The sequence below is a fragment of the Pygocentrus nattereri genome, chromosome 20 (assembly GCF_015220715.1).
Source record: "Pygocentrus nattereri isolate fPygNat1 chromosome 20, fPygNat1.pri, whole genome shotgun sequence".
NCBI classification, from domain to species: Eukaryota; Metazoa; Chordata; class Actinopteri; order Characiformes; family Serrasalmidae; genus Pygocentrus; species Pygocentrus nattereri.
Window position 1 is genome coordinate 14,621,506 of NC_051230.1, and position 26,545 is coordinate 14,648,050.

Genomic DNA, 26,545 nt, shown 5'->3' on the forward strand with positions numbered 1-26,545 from the left:
GCTGAAAAAGAGGTGGGATTTCAGAGACAAAAGTGTGCTGCATAGCTAAAACAGTAGTAGCAGCCATCATACAGCCTGCTTCTTCTCTGCACTTTTACCATCATGTTCACTATAGTATGCCAAATCACAGAAGATATTCTATTTAACACTTAGCACATCAATGCAGTTTGAAGTAAGTGTATGATCATTTAGCCATGAGGTAGTAGTGATGCACAGTGATAACTGACGCAATGTAAGTTTTCATTACTTGTTAGCTACATTAGCGTCGCAGCTCATGTAACACCAAATTAGCGAAATCTTCAGATACAAACTAATACTTTATTGCTGTCTATACCATCATGGAATAACATAAGATGTGCCTAGCTCTGAGAGTGCCAAGGTTTCACTGCTAAACTGCCAAAAACTACTAGCATTAACATTCAGAAGCAAGAAAACAGAAAGGGAAACGCATCGTCTTTAGAAGCTATAACACATAACATGCTAAGATGGTATCTAAACTGTTTCTGAAAGCTCTGACCTGCTCATTTCAAAGGCTCTCAGAGTGTAAGGAAGCTTACATGTTCTGACTTCTGGGACACATTCATAGTATATGTGTCGCCCTTTTGAAAAAAAGTTGTTTACAAGAAAGGCAACATGAAAACTTGAAGGCAAAAAGTGTGTCGTCTATTCTTGAATCAAATTACAGCAAGAGGGTTCATAACATAAGGGATGAAAACTAGAAGCTCTATCACATCATAATGGACTTCCATGTGAGGTGTCACACACGAGGTCTACACTTCCAAATTTCATGGAAAAACAGCTGGGCCACCTTTAAAGTGTGTGATAGGACACAAGCACACGGCCCATATCCTATATTTGTACTGTATTATGTTTGCATGGGTTTATGTTACAAACACCATTTTCTAACCTATTTTTATCCCATACATTAAAACAGACTGGTGTTGTTACTCTTGAAGACTGAGACACTGTTTACTTCAATGTGAATGGGTGGGGCTAGACTGCTGTAGGCTGAATAAGCAGATATGTGTGAATGCATCGGTTTGGAGATCACAAAAAAAAGATTTCCGAATATGGACTGAATGCACTGGGATATGAATAGTATGTTTTGAAACTTTTACAGTTTTCACTCACTACTTCAAACTTTTTTCTTTCAAAAATAAAGACATTTCAGTTCTCCATGATTCCTTTAACAAACTGTGCCTGGCTTTCTCCCAGTCTGGATCAAAGCAGAAGACAGACAAAGCCCAATTAGTGAACAGTATGAGGGAAGAGTGCCATCTAGGCAAGAGAACACACACTACATTCCAGAGCCTGCTGCTATTTTATTAAGTTAATAAAATTTATGGCCTGTCATTGTGTCCCCATTTGCTGTTATATGTGTAAGGGCATGGTCATTTATAAAGTAGGAACAGGGCGAGGAAGCTAAAGTGAAAGCACTCCTGGTTTTGAACATTATCCAGCAGTGGCTTTATGGCAACTAACTAGACCTGAGCCCATATTGTGTACTTTGAAGGACTGTTTTATGGACATGAATTAAGCTTAGTCTTAGACTAAACTGCAATGTCAGTAATGCCAATACCATTAAAAGCCCATTCAATACATTTATGGTGTATTTGAATGGTCCTTGTTAATTCATAAAGTCAGAAGACCATCACGTCCTCAACCAGATGTTTGCTTTCAGGTGGTCATCAGCAGCTGCTAAATGTATCATATGAACAATATGAAGGGTCAATTTTGTAGAAATTGATTAAGTCTAGTACTAAAACTGCAATGCCAATGGCATCACACCATTACAAATCCTATTTAGCGTATCTTTCGGCTTATGGTGCCGGATGGTCCTCATCAGCTTATGAAGTCAGAAAATGTCACTGACCAGTTGTTGGGTGGTCATCAGCAGCTCGTGAACAATATGAAGAATGATTTTCATGGTCATGTTTTGAGCCTGGTCTTGGACTACACTCCAGTGCCAATGACCATTAAATATCCTACACTTGGCAGAAAAGAAAACTTTTTTCAGCGTTAATATGTTGCAACTTGCGGTCATTCAGCAACTGGTAATTTTATCACATCAACAATACATACATACAGCTTGTAATGCAGTTGTCATGCAGTTGTCACCAGTCCTGCTTAGCTGAGATCTATGTTCCAGCAGACCTTTAGCTCCAACCCTAATCAACAACTCCTCCATCTGCCTTCAGAAGCCCTCAATTAGCTGAATGAGGTGTGTTTTAGACTGGAGATGAAACCTGAAGGAAGGCAGATCTCCAGGATCTAGTCTATTGTTCAAGTGGTATCAGAGAATGTTCTGGTTGGTAATACACCACTGAGGGAAGATCCTGCTGTAGTTTACCACTTGTATGTATAGTTGTGAGGCATTTAAGGGATTTCCCTGTGGTAAGTTTATGAGGACACACCATTAATCTGGATCTGAGAAACTGCTGTTCAGTCTCTGGCCACATACTGTATTCATTACAGTATGCAAGGGAAAAACTGATCCAAGAAACACCACTCTCGCCCTGATATACACAGCTGCAGGCTGAGTCTAAGCTTTAAACCCCAAACATCTCAGTTGTATGGTAAGCTCTGCTTGTTTCTTTGATAAGATTACATGACAATTTGGCCATCGCTGGAGGTCTGCTCACCCCTGGCAGGAAATTAAAGGCAACGCTGTAATCCCTGACCATGCAGATTTTGGAAAGCGCGTAGCATTCTCTAAATCCTTTAATCAGCCATTCCCAATGACCGGCTCTTATCTAGCCACAGCAGCTGGGCTGAAGTTCTGCATCTCACAGCACTGCTGGAGAAGAATGCAGAGAGGATAACACCAGTGGCCTGTAGAGGAGATGCAGGGTGGGCTCTGTAATCTCTGTGCAATGAACAATAGCTGGTCCACATATCGCATCCACAGTGCAGTGTCCTCTACAGCTTTCTTATGGCTTTAGACTGTAGTGGACATCCCCTGAGCAATCAGCAAACGATTTGTAACGCAGCTTAGGTCGATGATCTAATACTTCTAGGATGTATCATTTGCCTTGCATTGGACGCTGCGCACAAACCTTGGATAACTTGTACACAATTAGGGCTGTATTCTTGTGAAGCATGACTTTGACACAGAGATACCGAAGGAGGAGAGCATCTGACAAAGGGAGAGAGAGACAGAAAGACAGAGAAATAGAGATGCGATCAATAAACGGATACATTAGAAGATGTCATGGGACTCACTGGGCATGCGTATATGGGACAGCTCTCATTAGCCACTGCAGGCCAAAGCCAGAAGAGCACATTTCCTCCCCCCCGATCACTGCATACTGCATAAAGTACAGAACTACATGACTACTAAAGCCTAATACACTTGAAAAGATGCCATCCTTAGTTACAGCTTACAAACACAAAACAGCAAAGAGCCTTTCATTTAGTCCAATTTAGCCTGGCATGCATGAAATGTTGTACTTAGCTTAACCTAGAGAGCAAAATGATGTTTGCAATATAAAGGCAGGCCATCATTATCATGAAAAAAATCCATCAAAATATGCTTGTTGAGTATGTCACGGACATTATCAGAACACTGAACAACCACAAGTATTGTAAACAAGAACGAGTCATACCAATTATACAGAGCCTGGAAACAACAACCAGTGAGCTGCATAATAGCAAGTACATCCCTATAAAAGAAGAAGATAGATAAATCACCACTACTCAACAGACACAAAGATAAAACTATTCATTTTTTTAGCAACCACGACCCTATCTGGATTAAGTGGTCAATGACTATGATGATTTTTTTTAGGAAAACCACTGGCTTCTTTACAGAACCAATGGTGGGGTTCTTCCTGCAAAGAACCCTTCTGACATGTACATGTTTTTGAGCCTTTTTTCTAATGTTTTCAACATTAGAAAACATTAGCTTTCCTTTTTGCATGCTGCACACCTTGAACTGAATTTAAAAAAAGAAAATATTGTGAATCAGAAAAAAAGAAATATTGTGCATTGTGAAAACGAGTTTGTTATACTCGTACTTGATTGTAATATTACAATTATTTTTTTTACTATATTGCCCACCCGTAGCGTACCCCCTGCACAATAATAGCAGGTCCTCGGGATTTTGCTGCGCTGGATCTGACCCCCCTGTCCTGAAGCCTTATGAAAAGTGAACATGGACAGCGTTAATCCCAGTAGGAAGTCCTACAGACATGACACGTCTAGTGCCAAAGCAGCGCGCTTAATTAGTGAGCAGGTTCCGGTCGGCCAGTCAAGGCCATGACCTTCCTGCGGGGAATAATGAGCCAGGCAATGTTTGGGGCCTCGAGCAGCGGCCTCCGCGCAGGAGCGGGGCGCTGATTGCTGCCTTAGACGTGCTAAACTGACAGATTCAGGTGACCGGACAGTGAACTGTACACTTGGCACGGCCCAGCTGAAATATTTGGTGCCCGAGTTGGTCCCACCGCTTGTTTTGTGTCCCTTTTTTGTTTCCACTCGGAGAGGCAAGATAGGTGTCGGGGAGGGGTCACACACAGAGAGAGAGAGAGAGAGAGAGAGAGAGAGAGAGAGAGAGAGAGAGAGAGAGAGAGAGAGAGAGCGTGAGAGCGTGAGAGCGTGAGAGCGTGAGAGCGTGAGAGAGAGAGAGAGAGAGAGAGAGAGAGAGAGAGAGAGAGAGAGAGAGAGAGAGAGAGAGAGAGAGAGAGAGAGAGAGAGAGAGAGAGAGAGCATTCACTTTGTAAATTCAATTTTTGGCAGCTGTTTGGCATCAGGATGGGGGGATAAGAGGGCAGCTGAGCAGCAAAAGCAAAAGTGCAGGGGCCCTATTAAAAAAGAGGACATTCACTATTCCTAGCGCAAGCTGAGAGAAGCTATGAAAATCTGCTGGGGAGCTGTTCTGAAATGAAATGGACTGTAAGATTACTTTAGCTGCAGCGACTACCCAGACGTGAGCAAACCTTTCAAAAGATGCTGCCTTGGTTGGGGGGGGAGGGAATAAGTGACGGGAAAAACAAGTGGGAGCAATTCCATTTGACTCCTAACATCAAACCAGATTGGAAGAAGAACAGAGACAAACCCCCTCTAGTGCACAGATAAAACCTTAAAGGTAAAGGTTCCTGACTTGGACATACAGTTCTAAGAAGCAACTCTCTGCTTCTTGTAAATGAGATGTGTGAGTGTGAAGAAGCTTTTAGAGCTTAAAGAACCTCAACATAATGTAAAGAATTTATAAAAAAACAATAACATTTACTGAAAGATTCTTTAAGGAACCAAAAGTGGTTCTTCTGTGGTATCCCCACCAAGACCCCTTTTCAGCATTAGCTTTTTTTAAAAAGCCTAAATTTTAAGAGATTTGTTGAATAAAGAAACATCCATTCAAATGATAATGCTAAGCAAGCTGATAAAGATAACCTTTGTCCATTTTTGTTGCAGACTAAACATACAGTACCACGTAACGGTCAGCGGGACTGTAAACGGTAGCACAGACAGAGTCTGTTGACCACCACTGAAAAACAACAATCATTTGAGAGGGCTGGGTGATCACATGATGGCATAATGTTCCATTTGCTGTTATGGGTCAGCGGCACCACCTGGTGGTAGCTGTTGTGAACTGTAACCTTCTGAGCCTCTCTTCTTACAGCGTGCAGCAATTCTTGCCAGCATTAACCGACAGGTCAGCTGTGAAGCAGGTGCCTCTGTGAAAAAGGGCAGCCACGGACTAATTATAACTGTCAGCTACAACAGCACTCAGGCCATACAGTGTCCCGCAATATGAATTTTGCCATATCATGGAGTCTGTGTTAAATCCTAAAGATGCTGAACCACAGCGGTGTAACAATGCATCGTGACATTATGACATCAAATGCAAAACTGCAACAATGTGCATCATGAAGAAGGAACATTCTGTTAATTGTGACATCTAATGCAACCTGCATTGCCTGACCGCAACATTTGCAAGTGATCAGCACCAAACAACTCAGTCCAGTTCTCCTCCTGCCTCCAGCTCTGGGGTTGTTCGTAAACTGTGCAACAGCACGATCATTTTTATGTAGGGCTGGGCTGAACAGCACTTTACAGGCTTTGAATACACGTTTTCAGTACTATTCTTAAAACTATATTTCGTCACTGTCCAAAGCAAAACAACTTTCACCAAAATAGTAACTTCACAGGCAAAACCCCTCTTACCTTTAAATGTAAGTTAAGGTAAAGAGATGTTATTCAGAGTGATTTTGGATCATTTCTATTCGTCCATTCACCTTAAATTTTTCACACAATGTAAAGGACAGCTGGTGGGTTAAAAAGATGCAGAAAAATAAAAATCTAAACAAAAATGGAGATACGTGGTTTTCTTTGGACAGCGACAACCTTTATTTTGCATATGCTTGTTTATTTTGCATTTTAATTATAGTTTTCAATCAAATATATAATCATATATAATTATAGTTTTCAAAATATTGATTGTATTTGTAACAAACAGTTCTACATTTGTACATCCCTGCTTATAGTAAATGCCCCAAAAATGCAGACAGTTGTACTGTAACGTTATGTAAGTTGCAGGCATGAATCTGAGTTGATTTTTCCTTACCTAGATAACACAGAAGTTCAATATGTAAATCTTTTCAAATCTGTACTTAATTTTCACAATCAGTTTAATAAAATAACTTTGATAGACGAACATCACGCGCTCAGTGACATTTAACAAGACTGTTCACAAGCTACTGGCACTCTAGTAACTAGAGTGCAAACAATCTTTTCTTCGCTGAAATGCCCGAGTCTACTTAGCATTGCGAATACACAAGTGCAAGTGTGCTTTCTGGGACTTTTCAAGTACTACATGCTGGAACTCTACATCAGTGACACTTTGTGTCCTTGTTACAGCTTAATATCCCTGCTGAAAAACAGTTAACACCAGCATGGATGCCATGGTACATGTTGGTCAAGCTGACAGAAAAATTGGCCTTTTCACACATTTTCATGTCAAACTCACTTTTTACAAGTCACTACTTAAAACATGAATTTTCACAAATGACCACATCATATAATTTGTTGTGATATCCCACTGTCAGTGTCTGGTCAGTAGAAAATGTTATTCAGTTCATTTCAGTACATTATGATATTGAGAATTCTACTTCATCTCACCCACCTAGTTATCACCTAGTGAACATTATCTTAGAAAAGCTTTGTACTGCCTTTGTTCCAGTGAGGCGTGCTAAGAGGGGGCGTCTGGAAATTCTCTGAGATTTAAATGTGAGAGCCCTCACAGCTCAGGGAGAATTGCTCAAGGTTTCCACATCCTCACACACACATAAACTGCCCACACCCTTCCCTAAGGTCATCAGTATAGAACTGACAGCAGGTTTTTCTTGGACCTGCTGGCAGGCTTTAGAGTAATTCTTGCAACATGTCCTAATGAAACAACATCCTAAATGTGTTTAAGGCACGAAGTGGCTTCAGGTCCAAATGCAGTATTTCTAAATAGCCAGTTATAATAATAAAAGTTATTTTTCTAAAGCTGTACTGGGTCCTGACATGAAAATTAATTTAAAAAAATACACAATAGTAAAAACAAGTCTGAATAGCTCAGGCTAATTAACTTAACCTTGAGCCCACTGTCCATTGGCATAAAATGATATAAAATTCCAAACGTTGCCTTTTATGGGAGAAATCAGCTATAAGGCCAAGGGATATCAAATGCTGAAGTGCTGGTAACCACAATAACCACAATAACGTCTTTTGAAAATAAATTAAACAGTATACTACTTGGCCGGCAGCTGTAGAATACCAGCAATGCGTCTGCTTGTTCTCAAGAGATAAAAATAAACTGCTCAACCACAAAACCTAATTAAACCACACAATTGTGACCATGGAATCCCAAAAAGACTGCAGAGATTAAAGTGGCATTCTGGCATAAAAACTAGCATTTGTCATCATATTATGTTAGAGTATATCCATTGGGAGCCCCCCTACAGTCACAATGAAATCCACTGAAGTATGTATCACCGATCTAGACACTAGAGATATTCGTCTTCCTAGCAGTAACATTACCTATTTGGATTTTATCTACATTTGGCAGCTAGTGAGAAATAAACATTTCAAACATGTCTCTGCCTCAAAGCAATTACAGTCATTCCAAAGATTTCTCTCTCCCACCTTCAGGATACATCAAAAGAAGGTTCTTTAAAGTGTAAAATATCACTCTTAAAACTACTGCCACACATTATAGGAAGTGAGTGGGCATGTTTACAACAGAAGTATCTATAGTTAAATTTTCTCATCATTTTGTCAGGAGTGCACCTTTAATATTAAAGAAAGAACTTTACAAATAAAAGCAAATTAGACCTGTGAAACCAGCCAGCACATCTTTTCAAACTGCCACACATGCAACGTCACTGGACAGCTGAACGCGCTCGGAGGAAAGCGCCAACCGCCACATCTGTTACGTCAGCTAACAGAGGCCTGCGCTGACTAGCATCATGTTGAGTGATGGGGGGAAAAGAAGGGGCCATCCTACCCACCCAAAGAGAGCGAGGCAAATTGTACCCTCTTGGACTCCTGGCTACGGATGGCTGTAGCATTACCAGGGATCGAACTCGTGATCTCCTGATGATAGGGCCAACGCTTCGACGGTTTCGCCACTCGTAATCAATACTGATACTTTTTCCAGTTCGGTGAACTAAGCAGCTCTTACTGTGGCCTCAGTGAAATAAGACAGGGGTATGATGTGCTATATGGAATTGCTCATTAACAAAATCTGCAGACCTAAATATTATGAAATTGGAAAAGCTGTATAAAAATGTGCAGCCCAAACACAGAAAAGTTAATTTAGTGTGAGTCTAGCTTGTCATACTTTGGCTAGGCCATGCCACAGCTTCCCTTGAGGCACAGTCACTTCTGGCCTGCAGCTGAATAAATGAGCGGAGGGTTTCCAGCAGAACCCGCAGTATTAGGCCTCAGGCACAGCTGCTGCTAAATGGATATGAAAAACTCTGTGAGAATTGCATTGTGTGTGTGTGTGTGTGTGTGTGTGTGTGTGTGTGTATAACAGCTGGTAAAGTCTGCACAGAGCACAAGTGTGGGCTTACAGAGCCCTAATGGTGTCCAGAGTGCAGAGTAAAGGCCTGAATTTACCAGAATTTACATCTCATTAAAAAGCAGATGTTTTCTTTTGTTGTTGTTGTTGTTGTGTTTTTGTAACATGGTTTGAGCAAAAATCTAATTTAGATTACAACCCCAATTCCAGTGAAGTTGGAATTATATTCAATTAAATACACTACAAAGACAAGATATTTAATGTTCAAATGGATACAATTTTTTGTTTTTTGCAAATATTCACTCATGTTGAATTTGATGCCTGCATCACATTTCAAAGAAGTTGGGACAGGGGCGTGTTTACCACTGTGTTACATCACCTTTCCTTTTAACAACACTCAATAAGCGTTTGGGAACTGAGGACACTAATTGTTGAAGCTTTGTAGGTGGAAATCTTTCCCATTCTTGCTTGATGTACAACTTCAGTTGCTCAACAGTCCGGGGTCTCCGTTGTCGTATTTTGTGCTTCATAACGCACCACACATTTTCAATGGGCGACAGGTCTGGACTGCAGGCAGGCCAGTCTAGTACCCGCACTCTTTTACTACGAAGCCACGCTGTTGTAACACGTGCAGAATGTGGCTTGGCATCGTCTTGCTGAAATAAGCAGGACGTCCCTGAAAAAGATGTTGCTTGGATGGCAGCATATGTTGCTCCAAAACCTGTATTTACCAACATTGTGTTGTGCAAGTTACCCATGCCATGGGCACCAACACACCTCCACACCATCAGAGATACTGGCTTTTGAACTTGCGCTGATAACAATCCGGACAGTCCTTTTCCTCTTTGGCTTTGCATGGCAGAGTTTTAACTTGCACTTGTAGATGGAGCGACGAACTGTGTTCACTGACAGTGGTTTTCTGAAGTGTTCCTGAGCCCATGTGGTAATATCCGTTACAGAATGATGTGGGTTTTTAATGCAGTGCCATCTGAGGGATCGAAGGTCACAGCCATTCAATGTTGGTTTTCTGCCTTGCCGCATAATTGCAGAGATTTCTCCAGATTCTCTGAATCTTTTGATGATATTATGGACTGTAGATGATGAAATCCCTAAATTCCTTGCAATTGCACATTGAGAAACGTTGTTCTTAAACTGTTGGACTATTTGCTCACGCAGTTGTTCACAAAGTGGTGAACCTCGCCCCATCCTTGCTTGTGAATGACTGAGCCTTTCAAGGACGCTCCCTTTATACCCAATCATGACACTCACCTGTTTCCAATTAACCTGTTCACCTGCGGAACGTTCCAAAGAGGTGTTTTTTGAGCATTCCTCAACTTTCCCAGTGTTTTGTTGCCCCTGTCCCAACTTCTTTGGAACGTGTTGCAGGCATCAAATTCAAAATGAGTGAATATTTGCAAAATACGATAAAGTTTTGCCATTTGAACATTAAATATCTTGTCTTCGTAGTGTATTCAATTGAATATACGTTGAAAAGGATTTGCAAATCATCGTATTCTGTTTTTATTTATATTTTACAAAATGTCCCAACTTCATTGGAATTAGGGTTGTATTTTCCTCCAATCTCAAATGTGGTCTATCAGCAGCAGCCATTCAGAGGCCTGAATTTTATCTGCACTTAAGTCAATTTTAACAGATAACAGTATGCCATACAGTGTTAATACCACATAAGCAACTCTGTTTGAAATTATTTAACAACTCCATGCACAATACTGAAACAGATGACTATAAACTTTATAAACTTGCATAATACAGTAGGTACAGTGGCCAAAAAGAGGCAAATGTTTTGGCTGGTGGACTATATTAGGCTGCGTAAGGAGGAGATCATGCAAACTGAGATTTTAGGCCATGCTATCACTTTAAAGGGGAATTGCGAATTTTTCAAAATGTCTGTATAATTTAGCGATTAAGATGTAAAGTCAGTCAGATTGGTTTGATGTGAAACAGTTCATTTGCAGAGAAACAGGAAATAGGAACCAGAGCTCACAATCTCTACAACACAAATACAGCCATTTTATGTACCATGAAAAATCACCAGTGAACCTACAGGAGTCTTGTTGAGTTTTTATATGAAGCGTTGATGATTCTAAAATAATGGTCAATCTGGGGGGAAAAAAAAGGTTTTCTTTGGGGACTATTTTGCCTTAGAACACCCTTCATGTATCCCTCCACCATGAATGGGTTTAAATAAACTGATTAAAATATGTTTTAGATGAAGAGTTTATCGCAAAATTACTGCAAAACAATGTCTCAGACATCAGGCAGTGTATTCATAACCATTTCATGTAATACCTTTCTTGTTAGGGAGCTTTTACAGGCATTAACCTCCTCAGATGTCTGGTTTGTGCCACCACCACTGTGAACAACTGTAACTCTGCGAGCTTCTCTAGAACAAAGCATCTCACACCAATCCACTCGGAATGATTTTGTTGATATGTTAACTGTTTAATTAAGCAGAAATGTAGTGGAATTCCCTTTTAAGGGACAGTGGAAAGGGACTGACAACCCATCCCATATACATAATATACACTAACACATATAAGATACACTACCAAATAATTCAGGACATTTTAGCTCTCATAATTACTTCTTTAACCAAGGAAATCTCGCGTAATTTAGAGATGCATTCAGAACAACACTACAAAAATGAGGTTTTAAGTCATTTTATTCTTTGTGTTGTTGTAAAAGTGCTGAATTAAGACTGTATGTATAGGATGTCAGACAAGTTTACACGAGTGTAATGAACTGCTGCAGTGCTGCGTCACCAACATGCTAATAATGTACGAAGTGTGTAATTTGTTAGTACAAGGCTGGACTACAGGACGTGTCCTCACTATAACATTGATGCTGTTCTGAGATCTCATGAACACTGGATGGCGCTGAAAGGTTTTTCTTTGGACAAATAAAGCCGAACATAACTTAAATGTTGGGCTCCATTGAGCTGACATGCCCACACTGCAAAGCACACTGACTGCAGCTGAGGAGCTGTTGACATCAAACAGTTTAAAACGCTACCCAGCTAATGTTACTTACACAATAAAAGTGACACAGCGATAATGTTAGTGTTCTGCAACTAAAAGCAGCCGTGAAGCGCATTATTTAACAAGACCAAATGATGAAAGGCAGCATTTCACGCCGGGAATAATTCTCTATAAAGAAGAGTTGACTTACTTTAGAGTGAGGTGTGTGTTGGTGGTGCTGCTGCATCTCGTTGGTAACCAAAACCCGCCGCCGCTCAAACTGTTGTTTTTTTTTTCTTTTTCAAAATAAAAGCCCGAGCTCGAGTTAAAGAGTTAAAGGGGAACTCCACATTTTTTTTCAAACTACCGGCATGATAAATTGGTTATGATGTAAAGAAAGTCCTTCAGAGTGGTTTGGTGTGAAATAGTCCGTTTTAGACAAACTTATTGTGTCATACTTAATCACTGTGTTGGTGATAGGAACCAGACGTCCATCTCTAAAAGCTCCCTGACAGGAAGTTTTAACATGAATCAGTTATGAAAACCCTGGTGTCTAAAACATCTGCAGTAGTTTTGAGATCATTTCGGTTCGAAAACGTATGTTTTAATCCATTCATGGTGGAGGGGCACATGCATTGATGCAACACAGTCCCCAAAGAAAACTTCAATTTTTCAGGTTTACAGCATTACATATAAAAAGTCAGATGCGACTGGTGGTTTTCACCCCACACTGCTCTAAATGACCGTTTACATTTCAGCAATTGAATTAAACATTTGGAAAAACTGGTGGAATTCTCGTTTAAACGGTTATTTTTTTAAAATGAAAGGTTTTGCATTAGTTTGAAATGAATTGTCAAAAAACAAATTTCTGATTAATGTCTGAGCAATAAAACACATGTTCAGGTTTTCAGTTACTTTCAAGGAAGGCTTAATGATACTACCCACTTCAAATTTTATGCTATGACCCTGCCTGTCTGAATGGCTGCTGTTAAGTCTCGGTCTTGTGCCAGATGTTTGCCACAATAAGGCTGAGACTTTTGCCACACATTTTGCATCATTGTTGTTTAGCCCAGTGCAATAACCATTTTAAATGATGCCTCATCTTCATTGACAGTATGATGACGCTGCGTTCACTGTCTGGTTCCATGTCTTACTGGTTAAAGAAGACAGTTTATGGTGATATAGACACCTAAGATGATGCCTTATGGTAATAAATCTGTCATCCCTTTTTTAAATTAGGTGTCAGGGGGCTTCATAATCTTTAAGATTTATTGACAGTTCTTTGACTAACTTCCTGGGGAAGTCTGCATCAGTCTCCCTTATGAGAGTCTGTAATAACCAGCCAGAGGCCCCGACGCTCACCAGGCATATGTTCACCACCAGTAAGAGTTCATCTAAAACAACAAATACATCCATTTTAATTCACTTTTATTTTCAACAACACATTATATTGAAACGCTGTCGTTACATTACAACAACAGGCAGTGTACCATTTTACATGTAAAACTAAACATGAAGCTTACTTTTTTAAAGGGCCCATATCACAAAAAACTACATTTTCCTCCCTTTTATAAATAAAGGAGTGTGAAGCAGTATGTAAACACTGTTAAAGTTTTAAAAGATACCTTTCACTCTCTAGTCCTTACTGTCCATATATGGAAATTAGGGGGTAAAAATAGCTTATCGTGAATTCATTGTTTTGTGATGTAAACACATTTACATACATCCACCTATTCAGCCAACAGCAGATCAGGTCTGCCTGTTCACACTGAAGGTATAAGACATTCATCAGCTTGGGCTGCTTTTGGAGACAAAATATCAGTCTTAAGGTACAGTAACAAAAACAGCCCTTTCAATTCTAAGGGTAAAACACAAGTAAAACAAAAAATGGTCTTGTAAAATGTACTATGTCTGTTTCTGGTACATTCAGGCACACAAATCCTATAAGCTGACCTCTAGTGAAAAACATAAAATACAAGAAAGATGTAGGATATGGGCCCTTTATATTCAAAATTCAAATGTGTTTGATCATTTCATTTAATAATCCTGTGCCGTTCAAAGTAATCCAAATCTGAATAAAATTATTATTCAATTCAAATTACAGCAATAGCATCCTAACACACAGAAGTCTCCCCCCCAAACAACAACAACAACAAAAAAAACCCCATATGAAACATCTCCTTTTCTGGACGTCCTTGGTCATAAAAAGGCAGGAAAACAAATATTGCCACCCTGGTCAATATCTACCCTCCAGTTCCCATTAAATTGCTATGGCAAGCACAAGCAACCCAAAAGACACACCTAAACTACAATAAAGTACAGATCTCAAAACTAGTCATGATAAAGTAAGACTTACGACACAAAAGTCCAGACAAACCGTTTTACCATATTAGAGAACAATCCCTGAATGATACACTGTATACATACACCATGTGTGTAGTTTACAGCAGTGTCAGAACATACTAATAATATACTAAAACGGCATTATCAGTAGCTTGTGGCACTTCACAGATTCAGTTTGAAAAGAATAGAGCATTTCAGAGAAATACTAAATGGCACAGGCAGCACTCATTAAAAAAATCATCATATAATACATTTCTATGTACAGATTTTTCTTTTGTGCTTTCACTTCAATACATCCTAAACACAACAAGCTAACATTGCAACATATTTATAAGGCCCAAGACTACAACATTCACCCACAGTGTTGAGACAAAGTAATATTGCTGGTGGTATATTTGGCACCAAAGTCCATCCCTCTGGTCTTCACTAATGTTTCAATTTTTTTTTTACATGAAATAACCACAATCTTAAAAGGGCAAAGGCCAACACGTACCAACAGAACGCAGGTGAAGTCAAAACAGTGCATCTTTTAAACTGCTGACCTCAAAGCTTCCACTTAAATTTCTTAACTGAAATATAATAACCTACAGTACTGTGCAGAATTCAGAGACCACCCTTCATTTATTTAATTCCCAGTTTAAACAGCCATTAGGAAAAGTTATTAATTTTTCAGAAAATATTTTTGATTAGATATACAATAATCTTCTTGCATAAGGAAAGGGAAGTCAAAGAAAATAAGCGAAAAACAAGAGTTTCCAAAACTGGAGATTAAAAAAGGAAGAAAAAAAGAAAAAAAGACTCAGACCTAGATCTGGTAAACCACTGAAAGTGTCAGCATCAGATAAACAGTACTTTCATCTTTGAAGAACAGGGGGAAAAGAAAAAAAAAAAAAAAAAAAATATCAAGCTCCACTCTCGCTTCAGATCTGAAAAACTCCACAGGTGTTTCTGTCCATCCTTCCACTGTGAGAAGACAACTCAACACTATGAGTCTAGAAGGATGTGTAACTGTCAGGATGCTGTTATTGATAAAAGGAAACAGGTAGATTAGAAGAACACCTGCAACTCAAACACAGACTTCGCCGATGCTCTCAGAGTAATGGACTAACCACCTCCACACCTCAAGATCACTGAATTTAGGATTATTTGAATTGCAAGAAACAAAAACAATTTGCATGTGTGGAAAAGTACAGTAGTGAAAGCAAGTCTGAAAAGAACAGAATCAAAAATTTGTAAGACAAAGAGTGGACACACCAAATACTGAAAAAACTGATAATATACGTAGTTGTTCAGGCTTCTGTGTACTTTTCTGTTTTCTTCTATATTGTTTCAGCTTTTTTCCCCTGACACTGAAAACTGAATAACTTGTAATTAATGACTGTTTTGGCTGGAAATCTAATGAATGAAGGCTGGTCTCTGACTTCTGCAGAGTACTATATATGCCTAAGATCTTGTCCTTTCTTATAAATTAAGAGGTAAAAGGTTATTCAAGTCACATGATAAGGATTGTTTTATGATTAGAACATTTCCAAATACACAACATAAAGGATGCTGGTTACCGAGGTTTTAGTGTCAGTTACATATCCACAACCTACATAGATACATATCCACAAGGCACACAGATGTGAGAAAAATTGTGCACGACATCTTATTGCTCAATGGAATGATTACAGCTACAGTATCTTCGTCTGTTAATCCCTTCACATCATCCTGACCACACAAAGTAGGCAATCTCATCCAAGTCTACCGGATAATCAGTAAGATGGATTGGTCCTTTGTCAAAATGTTCACCCTTGTAGCTCCTCCATCTGCCAGCTGGGAGGTAAATATCTCTCTCCTGCTTGCCTGGCTCAAGCACCGGTGCTACCATAAGGTCATCCCCTATGAGGAACTGCGAATCAATCTTGTAGGACGCCTCATCATCTGTAGCAATCCACCAAAGAGGGCGAATGATGGGATCTCCTGTGTCCAACACTTCACTGGCAAGTTCAAGAACTCGAGGAGCCACCAAGGTTTCATGGAGTGCTGTGAACTTCTTGGCGATCTCCACAACCTCATCATCGTAAACCCACGGAGGGATTGAGAACTGCATAGCTGGCATGAATGCTGACAGTTCCAACCAACGAATATAAAGTTCCCGGTCAGGTAGTCCCTGGTGCCCTTCGGTGCGGTTTGGGTAAGCGTTTCCACCTATCATGTCCGGAAGAATGAACTGGTAGCCGAGAATGCTAATGGTTAGCACAGTAGGGATGATGGACTTGAGTCCCAGGTCGTAGCCCCAGAGTGAGTCCCGGTCAATAATCCGAAAGAAGCAGGAGATATTCTGGGACTGGTACCCTGAACGCAGCTCTGCACGGTCATTGAAGGGTATGGCCATCTCGGTGTAACGGCGGGTAAACACACTGGGATCTTGCAGGGGCATTAAGGTGCTGAACTGTTGTGGCAAGTAGCTAGTCTCCCCAGCATCAAACTTAAAGGAAGCTATTCCGTACTTGTTCTTTAGGATACGCAGATGTGAAGCATACCAGTCACGGGTTTCTGGATTGGTGAAATCCAGGATGCCGCCGATACCGTTCCACCAGCGAATCAAGGCGGGTAACTCTCCGCCAGGTTCTCTCACGAAAAGCCCTCTCTCCACTCCGATGCCAAAGTTAGTGGAGTTGTAGTTCACAAAAGGATGTGTCCACAAGGTAACCTTGAAACCATCTTCCCTAAATTTCTGAAACATTTGAGATGCATTGGGGAACTTCTCTGGATCAAATTCAAACTCCCCATAGCCACTGGTATATCGATCATCCAGCTCTAGATGACTCCAATTGAAGCCATGCTTTTTTATCTCCGATGCATATGTCAGTACCTTCTGCTGATTCACTGCTGTCTTGTGCAAGGCCCATGTGGACCAAATGGGCTGTCTGAAAACAGCCTCAGAAGGAACCTTATTGGGTTTGTTAAAATAACGACGGACCATGTACTTATGTATGGAAGTAACATCGTACCCGACACAAACACGGTAGCTCAACTCAGCACGAAGAGGCTGTCCAGGGTCTGACTTGTAAGGGCTGTTGTCATACCTTGCCTGGAATCGCAAAGTCTTGCTGTTCTCATCCCAGCCCAAATGGAAAGGGACAGAGTCATTGATTTTAATAGCGGTCGCATTGGAAGAGAGCCAGTAGCGCTCCAGGATGCCTCCAAATGCCTGGTGATTTGAATAAATATCACTTGTGATGAATGGCTTGGGCTCTTGGTTTCCGGCGAAAACAATTGGCCAATGCTGGGACCAGGTCTCTGCCCCACCATACCAGTGTGATCCATTGTAGGACATGGCATGTTCAACAGCACGGTATGCTTCAAGTTCTTCCCAGCGCACACGATAACACATCACTGTGTCCTTGGGTTTCACTGTCTCAATGAAAAAATTGAGGTTTCCTGCACCGGATCGGCTGCAGCTGAGAATTCTGCCTTCTTTTGAGCACGAATCCAGGTCAAGGGAGCCCGATCTGAAATAAACAACAAATGCTGAATATTAAAATAACAGTCTATAACAGTCTATAACAAATAGAGGGGACTTCAATTGGGTGTTTTAGTCCAAATGTTTCTTTCTGCACTAGTAAACTGAAAGTTGTGTGTCATTTCTATGTAAAAGGCAAGTGGAGAAATACCCAGCAAGTTCAGGATAGGTGTTTGTAATATAGTTTTTTTTTACTTCACTATGGAGTTAGGTTAAATTTAGTTTCTGGGGTGAATTTTTGAATTTTTCTTATCTATTTTAGTTTCATGGCACTGCCCAGAAATACAGTCAGTGATATTCAAGATATGCTATACACTGGCATTTTTATGGACCTGAAGATCCCCTGCTCATCACTACCAGGAAATAAAACTATTTTTAGGCTTATTTGCTTAATTATTTCCCAAATTTTATCATTTTAAATTATATTATTCTTCTCATTCCATTTGAAAAGTTTGATGCATACATACATTGATGCATATATACATTTTTTGCTATAATAATCCTAATACCAGGCCACTGAAAACTGTTAAAGAGGTATTCTTTATTTCTATAATCTATTTTCATAACACAGCATTCCATAAAGCCAAATAAACAGATGTACCTAAAAGACATTCGGAAGATGACGGCTCCAGCTTGGCTGCGGATGACGAAGCCATCTTTGCTGAGGTCTAGAAGCTCAGTCTTCAGCAAGTTTGCCTTGCTTAAAGACGCTGAGTAATAGCACCAAGATGCCACAGCTACGATGACCAGTGCTGCGCCTATCAAGCCTGCAATTATCATTCGCCGTCCCTGCCGATCCACTCTTTTCTTCTTAGGAGGTGTGCACTGGCGCATGGCACTAAGGCCGACATCCCCAACGGTGGCTGGGACAATTTGGTACATCTTTACAATCTTCTCGAAACACTTTGGCAATCAATAAAAAAAACTGTATTCATCTGCCAGAGCAGCACGTCTGCAGGCTTATTCTGCACATTACTGTAGCAGCAGCTGAAGAAGAGATATTTCTAACTTAGCAAAACTGCAGGAAAAAAAAGCTTCCGTTTTACATTTGGGAATCTGTATATACCTGGAGGAGAGAGAAAAACAAAGCTTATTAAAGTCAGCATACCAACAATAATTATTTCTATCAATAGTCTGATAAAATAAGCACAATTTAATCAATGCTTACTGGAAGAATGATGTTATTATAAATGAAAACTGATGCACAAGTTGCAGACTTAAAGCTATGAATCAGCCAAAAATCTAAGTTACATCATTTTCTGAGAATGCAGACATGCTTGGTGTTCTAAGGGGGCTAACAAGTAACAGAAGATTCTGTTCACCACATTGCATTGCACAAACTCCATGCAAACAGGCCCACAATTGCAAATTGCATCACAGCAAGTTGAGTTGTTAAGGAACCTCAAACATACTTGTTTATGTGGTTTCTGACACTATGACATCCTGTTATTGACATAAAAGAAAAAGAAAAAAATCTTGCATGATGAGAATCACTAGTAACAGCCAATTTGAATCTTCAATTTGTACTTTCTTAAACATTTTTGTCTGTTTGTGATTACTGAACACATGCATGGTTCATGAATGCAGTTTGCACAGTTTTACTGAGCACTTGTGGGTAAACTGTGTAAATGAGCTTTTTGGCCTGGATGTGACCAAAAAGGAATAACAATCGACACATGTAAAAAGGGCACGATGGCTCTTTGTTAACCACTGGTTTGCAGGCTTGTTGACCTTGGGGCATGTACTGAGCATTTCTATTTCCAACACAGGGTCATGACGCGATCGTGCATTAAGCAGAAGCCATTATTGATTTATAGACATCTGACAAAAACAGCTACGTGTGCACTGAACAAAAGTTAGCCTTGACAGTCTACATTTCAGTGGCACAGACACAGAGACACCACTGTAAGCATGTGTCACTGGAAGGGGTCATTATAACTGTCCACAATAAAAGTGCGTGTGGATTTGTGGAAAGATTACTGGCCAGTTATGGCAGGCGCCACACTTACTGACACCCTTATCACTACATTCATGCGAACTCAGCACAGCAAACATGAAGTCAGCAAGTTTCACAGAACAGTCTTTCTTGTGGCAGTAGTAAATAGGACATTGCCGCACTTGGATAAACACCATTTAAGTAAACTAATACCACAGTATGTCTGACATAAACAACAATTTCAGACACTACAATCCATGAATATCACTAACAGGACAATAATCAGTGCAGATGGTTTCCCTGGAGTTGTAACCTTCACCACTGGATAAATACACATTCTACTTAGACAACATCAGCACTTAAGACTGGTAGTAACTACTTACGTTTACTCAGTTACATGTGCATAAGTAAATTTTGGATGCATTTTGCTTTCAAATGATAACACTTTTTACTCCGTTTAATCACTATGTCATGTTGGTGACAGGATCTGGGCCACTTTGTGGTTCACACCTCTGACTTTTGAGCTTTGCCATTATAATTTAGGCCAAAAGAGCATCAAAAAGAGTAAGACTGCTCATAACAAACTTCACCTTCTATGCTGACAGAAGCTAGATGTAGTAAGAACGTCCAGTACAATTCTATAACTTACTCAGTACTTAAGTAGTTTTTGGACTCAAGTTGTTTTTGGAAAGTTACTTTTCTTCTTACTTCTACCTGAGACACTATTATTTCACTGAAATAGTAGTTGGACTTGAGTACAGGTTTAGGCTGCCCTACCCTGCCCAGGCCATTTAAGAAGTGAAACTTGAGAAAAAAAAATTGAGACCAGCCTAAGTAACAAGACAGTTCCAGATGCTGGCATGTAAATAGCTACCATGGGTTAAATCAGCGAAACCACCACAACCACCAGCACTTACCTACTTTAGTTTTCTGCTTCTCTATAATTTCCACGCTTTAGTATGGAAGCCCATTCCCACCACTTAAAATAAGAAAATCTTCAGCTCCTAATTTTTTTTATTCTTACGTGAATTGCTATGCCATTATTTTGCAATGCTCTCTCATTACTTTGACATTCTTAGAGACATTCGAAGAGAGTATCTGAAAATAATGACAGCATCACAAAATAATGAGATAGTATCTTAAAATAATGACTTAACATCTCAAAATAATGAGGTAGTATTACAAAATAATGAGATAACATCTGAAAATAATGAGATAACGTCTCAAAATAATGAGACAGCTTCTCACAATAATCAGATAATGTCTCACAATAATGAGATAACGTCTCACAATAATGAGATAACGTCTCAAGATAATGAGACAGCTTCTCACAATAATGAGATAACGTCTCACAATAATGAGAAAGCTTCTCACAATAATGAGATAACGTCTCACAATAATGAGATAACGTCTCACAATAATGAGATAACGTCTCAAGATAATGAGACAGCTTCTCACAATAATGAGATAACGTCTCACAATAATGAGATAACGTCTCAAAATAATGTCTTAGCCTCTCAAGATAATGAGACAGCTTCTCAAAAATAATGAGATAACATCTCAAAATAATAAGATAACATCTCAAAATAATGAGACAGCCTCTCCAAAAAATGACATAGCGTCTCACAATAATGAGACAGTGTCTCACAATAATGAGACAGTGTATTACAATAATGAGAGATCGTCTCACAATAATGAGATAACGTCTCACAATAATGACTTAGCCTCTCAAGATAATGAGACAGCTTCTCACAATAATGACACAGCGTCTCAAAATAATGAGATAATATCTCGAAAAAATGAGACAGCGTCTCACAATAACGAGATAACGTCTCACAATAACGAGACAGCGTCTCACAATAACGAGACAGCGTCTCACAATAACGAGACAGCGTCTCACAATAACGAGACAGCGTCTCACAATAACGAGACAGCGTCTCACAATAACTAGACAACGTCTCACAATAACGAGATAACGTCTCACAATAACGAGACAGCGTCTCACAATAATGAGACAACATCTCACAATAATGAGACGGCATCTCAAAATAATGAGATAACATCTCAAAATAATGACACAGCAATTCAAAGTAAGGAAAAATAATAATTAGACGCTGGATTTTTATTATAATTGGCAGGAATGGGCTTCCACACTTAATCACGTTACTCACTTTAGAACAGGCAGAAAACCCAAAAGACAGATCAAACAAAAACCCTGTGACTAAAGCTTCACTGTCCTTCCCTCTCCGTCCTTTGCTCGTTAATGATTACACGAACCCTCCAGCGTCCCTGGGGGAAGCTGACCCTCAGCGCTGGAACGTTCATCGCTCAGGAGATACACAAGTCGTAGATCCTGGACGGCGACCTTTGTGCTGACAGACAGACATCACGGTCATGATGTACCAGTGAGGCTAAAGAAGAAGCCTCGGGTTTACACAACATTAATTATCTTACTTCAGGATGTTGTCCGCTGTTAAAAGCTCGCTGATGTGACTGTCTCAAAGACAAACAGCGACGGGTAAAAACGGCTGTTCTGTTATCTGTAACTTCAGAGAGGAACGTCACGTCAACGTGAAGCTCCAACTCGCTGTTCCAGTTGTTGTGCTACCTACACACTAAATTAGCTAACTAGCTTACTTAAGGAACCGAAATCCTATTCAATTCGAAACACGTTTATAAAACCCTGAGAATCCACTAATTAAATATATATTTCAGCGAAAACAGCTAACTAATAACTGAAAGACTTGGTGACACGATACTTACTTGAGGACATTACTTCCAGCTACGGCAGCTCAGCCGAACTGCTGCTTCTCTCGTGCAACAAGAACAAGTTTGAGAATCGTCACGTGACAAAAGATGTCCCACGTTGCATTGTGGGAGATGTAGTGTCCTATGAGGCTGTGGCGCTTTAACGCGTACAAACAATGAAACTGCACCTTAGCGATAAAGCTAGATAGGCTGTATATTATTAGATTACTATATGTAACATTTTGCTCTCATCTTTTTTCTTAACTTGCCCATATACGTTACAAGGACTTCCCAAACTCATTCCGTGACAAATACATCCTCTTCCCATAGGGTGGCAGCATTTTACCATTTGACCAGCTGAACACATGGACTGTATATGACAGGATTATTATATACAGTCAGTGGTGGACAGTAACTAAGTAAATGTAATTAGTTACTGTACTTAAGTAGTTTTTTCGTGTATCTGTACTTTACTTAAGTTTTTCCTTTTTGGGCGACTTTTTACTTTCATTCCATCTCACTACATTTCAGAGTCTAATATCTGACTTTTCACTCCACTACATTTTGAGAAATCTGTCGTTCCTTTTGGTTTCTGTGTGTGTAAAAATGTAACATGTCAAAACAAAAGAAGCACAAAGCAAGAACACCAATCAGGGCACAGCGGTCACTTTGTTCTGAGCTTGTTTTGACCTGTTGGTCATACTGACCCAGTGCAGCACACGGTTCAACATCAGTGCAGCAGCATAAAAATTTGGGAGCACATGCGTCCCTAAATGATGAACTAACCTAACTTTGTGTAAATAGACCACAATATAGAAATATGTCCACACATGCAGTCGTGACTGGCACGTTTCTTTTTTTCTGAATTCATACAAACACTTTCATTTTATAGTAAATTAGTTTGTTAGTTTATGTTTATGAACGAAGAACTACAGATCAACACAGTAAAGGAAAATTTATTTGTGATCCTGAGTTTAAAGCAAGATTTTATTAAACTTGTAACTAATTTACAAAGTAATCTTAAACTGAAACTTTGCTTGTGTGTAAAAGTGATTTCAGAGCCACTCGGTTCTCCCTGATGGAAAATGTTTACCTTCAGTGTTTTGTGCTTATGATCATTTTAATAGACGTCAGCATCACTAATTAATGACGTTCTATTAAAAGACTGGTTTACCAAGAGAGACACTGGAGGACTTTCACCTAAAATGAGTTCATGAAGCGAGTCTTGTTATAAAAATGATAACAGGACATCAGAGTCATACTTAAGTGTCAAAAGTAAAAGTACTAAAAGATTAAGTACATTTGAAGCCAAATACTTTTGTACTTTTACTCAAGTTGAGGTCTAGAGTAAGGACTTTTATTAATAATAATAATAAAAATAAGTAATATTTTACCTTGGGTATCTCTACTTTTTCGTCCACCTCTGTATACAGTCCATGTATATTATTAAATACAGTCCATGGGTTCAGCTGGTCACATTTTAATAATATAATAATAATATTCTATAAAATCAATGGTTGAACCAACCTGATCTCAAATGTCACCTTTTCCTCCTTATTAGTTTATAACTATAACCCCTGGTCAAATGAAACATGATTCATCATTTATCATTTAAAAGACAATTTTTCCCATAATGTTTCATCAAAGTGACTATTTTGTGCCTTGAAAACATCTGTTAAGCGTTGATTGCATCACGGTCCACCAGTGGGTGGGGAATAACAATTTTAACCAGAAATATCATTAGGGTTAGGGTTAGGGTCAGGGTTAATACTGAATTTTACTCAAAAATACTATGGAGTCCTGCCACTGGCCGTACTGCCATAGGAGTGCAGGAGGCGTGGCTATGCAAAGTGGCCACGCAAATAGGGTCTCGGGAGTTGCCACACTACTTGCTGGCCAATAAACTAACACGATCAACACAAAACACAAGACATAAGAAAATGTAACACGTCTTTATGTTTTCTTGGGTCTTTATTTATATGTTGCTGTAATTCTATAAAAAAAACAACAAAAAAAGTTTTTGAAAATTTGAAAATTGACTCTGTAAATCAAAATTCCTTACCTGACAACCAGCGAGCAAACAAAAAATGGAAAACAATTCATTTTTGTACTGCATAAATACAAAGTGTCCATATCAAATAACTGTAGTTGTTCTTTGGGTATTTGTGATTTTTAAAAAATAACAAAACTTTCACCTCAGCAATAAAACACCTTTAACAATCACTGATAAAGGCAAAATGCTGGGTAACGTCAACACAGAAAATTCACTAAAACCAAAAAGCTTCTGAATTCTTGATAACCGTTAAGCAAGATGTATTAAACGAGACAGGTCCAAAGCCTGACCTCATAAAAATCGGGCTATGTTATCAGCCAGACACCATTTATCTTGTACTGGAGAGGAACAATGAAAACAGTATCTCTTAGCTTAGTCATGCATAGTAAAACATCTTTCTCCACACTGCTCAACACAAACCCACCCCCAGCACACAAACAGATACAAACACACAACAATATTCCAGTGCCTCGCTCAGTACTCAATCTCATTGAAGTTTTCAGAGAAGCCTGAGTATGAGATGCTGTCTCCAGGATCTGTGGGAGGAGAGAGACAGAAAGTCAAAGAGAGAAGGGTGACACACTTTTTCCTCTTTGATCTTTTCCCCAATTCTCACTCACAGTTTTCAGTCTACAGCAGTTTAGCTGTGCCAACACACACTGAAGCTCTAAAGTGTTTCAGCCTGGATTGCCAATCCAGAAGCCAATCAGAACATTTACCTATATGAGTCTTGAAGGCACAGCAACAAAAACAGCCTGTTTAAGAGACAGAGGTTTAAAAATGGTCATAGAAAAATCCTCTTCTTGTTACTTCTTTTCCTGAGTAATTACTATCCTTTGCTGCTGTATCACTGTGAATTTCCCCACTGTGGGACTAATAAAGGATAACTTTATCTTATCTTAAATGACAGAAATGGTAGTTAGGGTTAGGACTGAATGGTTAATCATTTTTCTACTGAACTCACAATTATAGTGTGATTTTCAAATTGCAATCACTGCAATTTTTATTATATCCAAATGATTCAACACTGTCCCACGTGGCGAAATTTAAACTAAGAATGCGGAGCTTATGAACCGTCAGTCTACATTCAGCATTTAACCTTCCAAGCCTGAAAAATTATATATAGTTGTCTTTTGCACAAAAAAGGACTCTTTCTGATTTCTAGAAATTAATCACTTTTAAATTGCAATCGTCATATTAGTCAGAAAAATTGCAACTAGATATTTTGCCCAAATTGTTCAGCCCTTGTTAGTGTTCTCCAAGCATCTTGAATTGGCCAATAACATTTAGCAGCAGTTCAAAAACAAGAAAATGTTAGCCTTCACCCTCTTAGCTTGGTAGCACTGTGTGATGGGAGACCTAACTTGAGTGTCATTGGATGTGACCAAATTAGGAGAAAGAAATTCTGAGAAAAGACAATAAAAATAGTTTGCAGAAGTGAAACAATTCTAATGCTGACTTCACTTTCTAATGAAACTTACATGCAACTATAGTTGCCTGAAACCTACAAGAAATTAAATTCCACTTCAGTTGCAACTCACTTGAAACTCAGCTGCAACAGTTGCAAGAATCTAACTTTGTAAAACAGATGATCACATCAAATTTCATACTTTCATACAATTATATTACTGGATCTAATTGGACAAGAAAATAAAACTTTTTTGGGCAGTTATCTGAGCCATGACAACAAGCATGAAAATAGTTGGTTAAACTAGCCAGTTAACAGCGGCTTACAACATTTACAACATGCAACTAGTTGCATGAAATTTTCACGAGGTTAAGGTACTAACTGACACCACTGTTGATGGACATAGCTAACTAATACAACAATGAATTCTGACACTGAATTACTGGAATGATCCTCATGTATCTACAGCAACAGCCAAAGCTTTCTAAGCTAACCAGAGAACTCCAGCTCTGGATATGCTCCAGCACAAGAAATCACTCTCTAGTGCTGCAGCTGCTAGCGTCC

General features: G+C 39.4%; 3 protein-coding genes across 3 annotated transcripts in view; all 3 read right to left on the reverse strand.

Annotated features, from left to right (window-relative positions):
• The window catches only part of LOC108423576, an 84,034-nt gene extending 71,790 nt beyond the window's left edge, over positions 1-12,244 (reverse strand). Inside the window, exon 1 of the mRNA XM_017690973.2 lies at positions 12,197-12,244. Within this exon, the coding sequence (XP_017546462.1) occupies positions 12,197-12,232 (36 nt within the window). The 5' untranslated portion in view covers positions 12,233-12,244. The remainder of the gene's footprint in view (positions 1-12,196) is intronic.
• Positions 12,245-13,386: 1,142 nt separating this feature from the next.
• si:ch211-117c19.1 (myogenesis-regulating glycosidase) lies at positions 13,387-22,588 on the reverse strand. Its single transcript, XM_017691074.2, has 3 exons — positions 22,536-22,588; positions 18,438-18,902; positions 13,387-17,825 (listed from the first exon to the last, which is right to left on the reverse strand). The coding sequence occupies exons 2-3, from the start codon at positions 18,716-18,718 to the stop codon at positions 16,034-16,036; spliced, it is 2,073 nt and encodes a 690-aa protein (XP_017546563.2). The 5' UTR covers positions 18,719-18,902; positions 22,536-22,588; the 3' UTR covers positions 13,387-16,033.
• A 1,884-nt stretch (positions 22,589-24,472) lies between these two features.
• The window catches only part of mamdc2a (MAM domain containing 2a), a 31,292-nt gene continuing 29,219 nt past the window's right edge, over positions 24,473-26,545 (reverse strand). The window contains exon 14 of the mRNA XM_017690970.2: positions 24,473-25,109. Within this exon, the coding sequence (XP_017546459.1) occupies positions 25,048-25,109 (62 nt within the window). The 3' untranslated portion in view covers positions 24,473-25,047. The remainder of the gene's footprint in view (positions 25,110-26,545) is intronic.